This window comes from Myotis lucifugus, unplaced genomic scaffold (assembly GCF_000147115.1).
Source record: "Myotis lucifugus unplaced genomic scaffold, Myoluc2.0 scaffold_14, whole genome shotgun sequence".
NCBI classification, from domain to species: Eukaryota; Metazoa; Chordata; class Mammalia; order Chiroptera; family Vespertilionidae; genus Myotis; species Myotis lucifugus.
In genome coordinates this window covers 4,677,916-4,686,582 of record NW_005871062.1, presented here as the reverse complement: position 1 = coordinate 4,686,582, position 8,667 = coordinate 4,677,916, and the positions used below count along the sequence as shown (strand labels likewise).

The 8,667-nt window shown below is 40.7% G+C and overlaps 1 protein-coding gene across 3 annotated transcripts in view; it reads left to right on the top strand.

Annotated features, from left to right (window-relative positions):
• IL1RAP (interleukin 1 receptor accessory protein) overlaps positions 1-8,667 on the top strand; it is a 152,507-nt gene that overhangs the window by 122,641 nt on the left and 21,199 nt on the right. For all 3 annotated transcript variants that reach the window (XM_023750557.1, XM_023750556.1, XM_023750555.1), the window contains exons 6-7: positions 2,056-2,129; positions 4,868-4,994. In XM_023750557.1, the coding sequence (XP_023606325.1) occupies positions 2,056-2,129; positions 4,868-4,994 (201 nt within the window). The remainder of the gene's footprint in view (positions 1-2,055; positions 2,130-4,867; positions 4,995-8,667) is intronic.

Sequence of the window (8,667 nt, the reverse complement as noted above, 5' to 3'; positions counted from 1 at the left end):
AATAATCTTGTGTTTTTTTTCTGTTAATAGTTTATTAAAAACAAGCGTGTAAAATCTGAGAAAAAAAGAGCTTATCTTTTTTTCTTGTTTGTTTATTGCACTCTCCCCAGAACCTCTAGCATTTCCACATACATAGTGGGCATTTGGTAACTATTGGTCTATTGAGTGACTATGTGAATAAGTGAAGTAAAGGCAGTGGAAGGAATACCAGACAGATCTGTGTCCAAACTATGCTACTGCCATTGAAGAGCAATATGATTTTGCTCAAAGTCTCAGTCTCCTCATCTGTACTCTGGGACTTAGATTACCTAACATTCAGGATAGCTGAGAATATTAGACATAATATACAGGCAAACAGTGGAGACTGAATAGTAATGAATAGTAATTAATATTATTGTCCACAATCTGTTTTAATAGAATTAAATAAACTATGAATTTCTATGTACTGCTGTTGTAGTTAATGCTCAAGGTATTTGCATGCAGTGTTCAATCACTGGTTGAAACTGAAAGAAGAGAGGATGGGAAACTGGGGAAGTGACCGGACAATGTCTACAGACTCTTGTGAAACACACAACCAAGAGAACCAGTGTCAGGATATGTGGTATTTAGAGCAGAACCCTAAATACCATTGTGCCCACTGTATTAAAATTAGAGAATATCAGAGTGAGATTTTGTGAAACCCCATTTTTTAAAGAAAAAGGCAATTTATTATCTTTTTCTATTCTGTAAATCATTGGTATAAGGTATTTGCACATTTTTTTTTGGGGGGGGGGATGAAAATCCTTTCTTTTAATAGATGGAAACATTGAGGCCCAACAACAGAAAGCAACCTGCTTAGTTAGAGACGTTCAGTGCATTGGTAGAAGAAGTGATTCTACAGCCCAGGTTTTTTACTTTTTGTTTAAGGCTTTTTCTACCAGTCTGACACCAGATTCAGCTTATGTATTTCTTTAAAACAAATTTAACATAGTGCAAATAAAATTCAAATGAAACACTTTTGTAACCACTTTCTTCCTCTGCTTACTTTCTGAATAGTGCTGAGTTGGGAACTAATTCAGAAGAAAAATCAGACTAAATTTAGAGCCTAACAAGAATGGACTTTAAAAGTCAAATGAATAATCTAACCTTATATTCATGTTGGCAGTTGTTCCTAATATATATATTTAAATGCAGTGGGTGCTTTAATATGCATCACTTAATTAATATGCAGCACAACAATACCCCCCAAATTAAGATAATTTAACTTAATTTAATTCTTATAATGAACCTGTAAAATGAGTTTAATTACTCTCATTTTAGAGATGAGGAAAATTAGCTTTTCAAAGATTTATTAAAAAACGGTCATGTGGTTAGTAAATGACCAAGTTGGGATTAGAACACCTATTGGTCATTAAATCTATGAAGCCTCTACTCTTAAATAATACAATATAAATCTCCTTCAGGATATTTTTCATTCAATTTAGGAACACTGAATGTTATAAAGAACATTGATCCTATGAATGAACCTTTAACTGGTAACTGGCCATCAGGTAGCATTAGGGGCTGGACTCATCATTGTGATTTTGGATTTTCCATATACTCATTCATTCATTAATACTTATTTAATTAGGTCTTATACTAGACACTCTGGGAATGTTGAAGAGAAATATGTAGAAAAGAAACAACTGAGCAAAAACAGGAGAGCAATTAATTATGATGTAGTCTGACAAGACTATATCTCATGTAAGCTTTGGAAAGTGAAAACACTGGTTAAGCATTCTATTCTGAATATGGAGGATAATCAACATATTATGTTTGTTTCTTTGCTTGTTTTGTATAACTAAAATGTTATAATCCACTTTATAGTGAATATATTCCATCTCAGATGCATAATGTAGAGTTTCTACGTGTAAATTGTCTTCAGACTTAGTGACTGCAATTCTTCTCAAGAAGAATTGACAAACCACGCCAGAAGGTTGGGCAAGGCTCCACAGAAGATAATATTTTTGAAATGGGTTAACAGGGATAAAGACTTCATGACTTAACACCATCTCCCATTGTTCTTTGCTCTCTCACAGGCTCTCCAAACTCTGCAATGCCCCCCCAGATCCACTCTCCCAATAATCTTGTGGTCTATGAGAAAGAACCAGGTAATTACAGCTGTGGACTCTGAATTTCAATTAGATTATCTTAATTATAAGGAATAAAATGCCACAGAAGTTAACAGAAGAGAAGAGAGGGCTATTGTAAAAAACAGAACAAAACAAAAAACAAACAAACAAACAAAAAACCGCAGGCATTGAAATTGATGTTGTCAGAAACCATGGTAGTTCCTAGCATTAGCTACCTCCTGGATCTCATGAGGAGCTCAGGGATTCTCTGCTTCTCTCTCAGCAGCTGCTGCTGTCTTCTCTGCGGGCAGGTTTCCCCGCCTGAGGAGGGATTTCTCTTTGATGCAAACTGGAGTTTGCATAGGGTTTTGGTTTGCCATGCCTGCAGCATGAGCACAAGCTTCTGTTCCACTACAAAGGGACAGGGTTAAAGCTTGGAGTCAGGACTGTGAATATAATAGGTAACATCTGATACAACCAATAAGTCCTGATTCAGAACACTACGAAATATTTGCTATGGTCATCTGGGTCTCTTTTTAGTTTTCAGATTTTTTTCATTCCAGGGAAATATCACTTGTAACTGATGAAATAAGGTATGATTTATTTATTACTCGTCTGACTCAGAGCCTCCCACAGGTAAGCTGGAAACTGCAGAAAATTTTTAACATTTTCTGAATTCTATCTTTTACGAAAATTCAAAACAAACACCCAGTGAGAGCTATAAAAGAACATTTGTTTAAAACATACTAAAGTTAATAGAGGCAGTGACCAACATAAGTAGAGAACACAGTACCCCCCATATTAAGATAAGGTTTCAAATAGCGGTGTGCCTTGGAAAAACACAAAGAACACAGCCCCAAATGGACCAAATTTTCTTGATTTAGTACTGGCTTTATGTAGTAATATAAACATTCTTCCTGCAATCGGGGTAAACACTTATTAATCATCTAGATATATTCCATATACTCATCACGTTATGGTTGCAAAAGCATGCCTGAATCCAATGTCACTATCTTCTATACTATATTGATATAGAAAACTGGAGAGGAAGGCATAAAACCACACACTGGAAGAGAGGACGGAGTATGAGCACTAAGGGAGACAAACCTGGGTTCAAATCAGGATGACAATATAATTTATCATTTCAACCTGGACACCTTCTGATAGTGAAAGCAGTTGATATTAATAACTAGGAAAGCAAGCATACAACAGACCTGTCCTGGGCATCTAGGAATAGAAGGTCATTCTAGGTCAAATTCTGGTCTGCTACTCATTAACAATTTGATCGAGGCATGGCATTTGACATGTTGAAGCCTCAGTTTTCACATCAGTAAAACATGCATTTTAAAAATGCCTCCTAAAGGGCTGGAACCCAGAGCTCAGCACTGCTGCTCACCGTGGAGGACCTGCTGCAGGCCGCTGCCTGCCTGCCTGGAGCCCTCCGTCAGTGAGCAGGAATTGATTTGGTACAAGTGCATCCAGTGCAAGTTTGCTGCCTGCTAGGGGCCTCCTGCAGTCTGGGACCCAACCCCACCCACAGTGGCTACAGTTACCTGGGTATCCCTAAAAACCTGAGAGAGCAAAGGGCTTGGTCTCAGGCTGCCATTGACTCACCTGAAGGCTGCCTACCTCTAGGAGATCCCCTGGGTGCCAAGTGGGGGAGGCCTGAGAGAATTCAAGAAGCATCCCCTGCCCATTTTTCCAGGCCAACTCCAACACTAAGGCCCACCTGCTCAGGAAGTGGGTGGGGGCCTGGAGCTCTGGGAATTGGTCCCTGAGGGGGCCTGGTTGATAGTTAAAAATAGTGTATGCTGCCTTCTGGAAAATTAATTAATTAATTAAAATAAATAAAAAATGCCTCCTAGTAGTTTGTTAAAATTAAATGATAACATTAATAAGTAAAACTATTTAGCCTAGTAAATTATAAAAAATTCTCAGTGAGTGTGCTGCTTATTATTATGTTTATTATTATTACTTCTACTACCATTCCTGCCTAGAAATCCCCCAACCTCATATTCCACCTCAGAAGGATAATGTAGAATTTCTACATGTAAATTGTCTTCAGACTTATTGGCTGCACCCGGATAACTGAAGCATGTCCCGGTGAGACCTGTCCAGACAGTCCTCTCAGCCTCGGCACCATCCCATCGCCTCTGGGCCAAGGACCAAAGATCTGGAGAACCTTTTCTTTTTTTAAAAAAATATATTTTATTGATTTTTTACAGAGAGGAAGGGAGAGGGATAGAGAGTTAGAAACATCGATGAGAGAGAAACATCGATCAGCCGCCTCCTGCACACTCCCTACTGAGGATGTGCCCACAACCAGGGTACATGCCCTTGACCGGAATCGAACCTGGGACCCTTCAGTCCACAGGCCAAAGCTCTATCCACTGAGCCAAACCGGTTAGGGCTGGAGAACCTTTTCTTAGTCATCCTTTGCTTCTGAGTGATTTAACAAAGGAGAGTAGTCCATAGAGAGTTAGAGCTAAAAAGAATGTTGTCAGAGCCTTTTGAACAAATACATTTTAAAACATATTTTGATTGTATTAAAAGATGGCCATTCTCATAATTTTATAAAAGCTGCTTTGCTTCTTTTCTTGGTTTGTTTGTTTTATAGTGAAGTATGGTACATCACCTTATGGTAGCCCACTAGAGAATTAGTGAGAAGTAGGGTTATAGATACATGTAACATTTGTAGCTTCTGATTAGTCAGAGTAGAACCAGTATAGCTATGTGAAGGTTACAAACTAAAGGGTTTACTTGTTTGTTTGTTTTAGGAGAGGAGCTGCTCATTCCCTGTAAAGTCTATTTCACTTACCTGAAAGACTCTCACAATGAGGTTTGGTGGACCATTGATGGGAAAAAGACAGACGACACCACTATTGACGTAACTGTTGATGAAAGGTATCACTGGTGGAGGCAAGGGGGTGACTAACACTGTCCCTCAATCTAATGCGCTCTGCTGTGTACTAATCAATGAGAATAAAAATTTTAATTTTTGCCTCTCACTAACAAAAATCAGCAAGATTTTGACTGCATCACAAGGCAGGATTCCTCAACTTGTAATTGGAAGCCCAGGTGCCATCTGATGATCACACATTTATGATACCTACTTGAAAGTAGCTAGAATGCATATCCTATATGAGTGAAAAGGTCACAATATAAGATTATAGATAGAATCCTGTCATTGTGTCCCTGTTCTCTTTCTCAAAGTCTGGAGTTTGGGCCTGGAAGCATTTGTGCCTGAGATCATTGTGTTCATTTCTAGTCTTGCAGTAAGCATGTATTTCTCTCTTTCTTGTTCTCTTTCTTAATTCACATAACACATATGTCAATTTATCATTGATAGTGATTTTTTTCATATTGACTCAATACATTCATGATCTCTAGATTTTATTTTTAAAGTAGATGGGGTGGCAATATATACTTCACTCTTAAAATAACATGCTGGGTCACTTTGTTTCAAAATAAAATGACTTTTTAAAAAGGGAGCTGGGTTGGCAAGGAGGAAAATATGGGTCTTTGAAGACAAAGGTTCCCCCCATAATGAAGTATACAACTACAAGAGAGCAATTGGTTCACTGCAACACTGAATAAAAATTAGTAGCAAACCAACTACAGACAAAGTAGTTCTAAGACCATAAGCCTTATCGTCAATGTGTAACTAGATCTTAGGCTACTAAACCTTCTAGAATTCAAAATATTTTTTTCCTAGTAGTAAACTTAGACTTTGTACAGATATTATAAAATGCTTTCATTGCCTCAGGTACCTGAGTAGATTCTATAGGAGTAACAATGATAGAGCAGAAAGTTCAATACTTTAATCTGATACATGCAGTGGCTGGGAGGTATTACATGGTATGGGAGGATTGAGTTGGGGAGTCCAATCCATTTTGGGGGATTAGGTAATGCTTCTCAGATCTCACCGTACCGAAAAAAATACTTGAAAAATGAGTAGAAATAAACTAGATAAAGACATCTAAAGAATGTTCCTGGTAAAAGGAACATCATGTGCAAATACCTGGTGGTGAGAGCAGCAGAACACATTTAAAGGTGCTGAAGGAGCTTGCTGAGATGGGAGCAGTGTTGGCAGAAGGAATGGGTGAAAGACGTGGCTAGAAGTATAGAGGGAGAATTACTAATCACATGAGGAATTCTGAGGTTTGTGCTTTTGTCATAATGATTGAATAATAATGAAAGTCATGGCGTTCCTCCTTGCTGCTATTAAAACACAGCTCACTGTTTACAGTTGAGCAGTGCATTAAACTTGGGCTAAATCCACTACAGTTTTTAACCAAGTTCTCATGACTGACACTAAACGTTTTCAGAAGGAGAACCTGGCTGTTGGTCAGCTTTAATAGCTCTCTTTTTTTCCTTTTTGAAAAAGTAGTTCAAAGGGATTTTAAATCTTGGTCTTAGACCCAAAGTACTTGATCTCTGACTTGCTTAGATTTAGATATATTTATGCTCACAAGGTTTACTTACTCAGTAGTTTCATATATATATATATATATATATATATATATATATATATATATATATATCTCCTATATAATAAAGAGGTAATAGGCAAATTGACCATCACTCCAACACACAAGATGACCGCCCCCATGTGGTTAAAGATAGCCACCACAAGATGGCTGGCAGAGGAGGGCAGTTGGGGCGACCAGGCCTGCAGCGGAGGACAGTTAGGGGTGACTAGGCCTGCAGTGGAGGACAGTTGGAGGTGACCAGGCTGGCAGGGGAGGGCAGTCAGAAGCAATTGGGCCAGCAGGGGAAGGCAGTTTAGGGGCAACCAGGCTGGCAGGGGAGGGCAGTTAGAAGCAATTGGGCCAGCAGGGGAAGGCAGTTTAGGGGCAACCAGGCTGGCAGGGGAGGGAAGTTAGGGGTGACTGGGCCAGCAGGGGAGGGCAGTTGGGGGTGACCAGGCAGGCAGGGGAGGGCAGTTGGGGGCAATTGGGCTGGCAGGGGAGCAGTTAGGCATCTATCAGGCTGGCAGGGGAGTGGTTAGGTGGTGGTTAGGCTAGCAGGCAGAAGCAGTTAGGGGCAATCAAGCAGGCAGGCAGATGAGTGGTTGGGAGCCAGCAGTCCTGGGTTGTGAGAAGGATGTCCCAGATTGAATAGGGTGAAGGCTGGGCTGAGGGACACTCCCCTCCCCACCATGCAGGAATTTCATGCTCCAGGCCTCTCCTGGAGCATGAAATTTGGCATGGTGGTGGTGGTGGGGGGGTGCCCCTAGCCCAGCCTTCACCCTCTCGCAATCCAGGATCCCTCGGGGGATGTCCGACTGCCCCTGCGGGATTAGTCCTAAACTGGCAGTCGGACATCCCTCTCGCAATCCGGGACCGCTGGCTCCTAACCACTCGCCTGCCTGCTGATTGCCCCTAACCCCTCTACCTGGCTGATCGCCCCTAACCACTCTGCCTGCCTTGCTGATGCCCCTAACTGCTTGCTGCCTGCCTGATCACCCCTAACTGCTTGCTTGCCTGTCTGATCGCCCATAACCATCTCTGTCTTGGCTCCTGCACCCAAGACCCAGGCTTCCCTCCTCCAGTCAGCCTCAGGCACCCAGAACCCTGGGTGGTGCCACCCAGGCCTGGCTTTGTCAGGAAGGACATCCAGAATGACGTATGGAAGACGTCCAGTCTATCCAGTCTAATTAGCATATTACCCTTTTATTAGTGTAGATGATTTAACCAGGAGATTTTGGCATTTTGACTGTAATAGTCTGCTTGGATTAAAAATCAAAGCTTTGGTGATCAATGAAATGTGTAAGTTATTACTGAGGGATCATAATAGCCTATATGAATAATATGAATATTTATTAAGTATTGTTCTAATACTTGCACATTAATATACTCAACCCTCAGATTTCTTAACTTAATGAATCTAATGCACTTTGTACGCATTGCCACTTTCCTCTTTTACAAATGACCATCTCAAAACATGGAGAAATTACAGTGGGGCCTTGACTTACGAGTTTAATTCATTCCGTGACGGAGCTCATAACTCAAATTATTCGTATGTCAAATCAAAAAGTGAACGAGTGAGACACGTGATGCTGGGCTAATGTTGTGGCATTCACTGTGACGTTCGCTGCGCCAACTAGTGGTGGGGTGTCTGAAGCTGGCTCATAACCCCAATTTTAGCTCGCAACTCAAAGCAAAACATCAGCCGAGAGATGGCTCATATCTCGAAAAACTCGTTAGTAGGGACACTCGTAAGTCAAGGCCCCACTGTAGTTACTCTGCCAAAAGGATTCAGCCAATAAGTGGCAAAGCCTGGATCAAAACCCAAATGGGTCTAGCATCAGAAGCTCTAAGTCAATATAGATAGCATTCTGCCTTGGAAGTTTTAGAGAAGGAGACATTTTGCTTTGAAAGAGTTAGAGAGAGCTACATCTGTAGTGTGATGCCAACACTGGGAGTTGATCTAGGTGTTGGGATTGTGTCTAGTATAGATGGTAAGGAATAGTACTGTAATCCAGAAGCTTTTGCAACCACTGGATTCCAAAGCAATGCAGTTTATGGCCATTCTATCTGCCCTCACCTAGTGGCTCTCTGTTGTCTGCTTGACT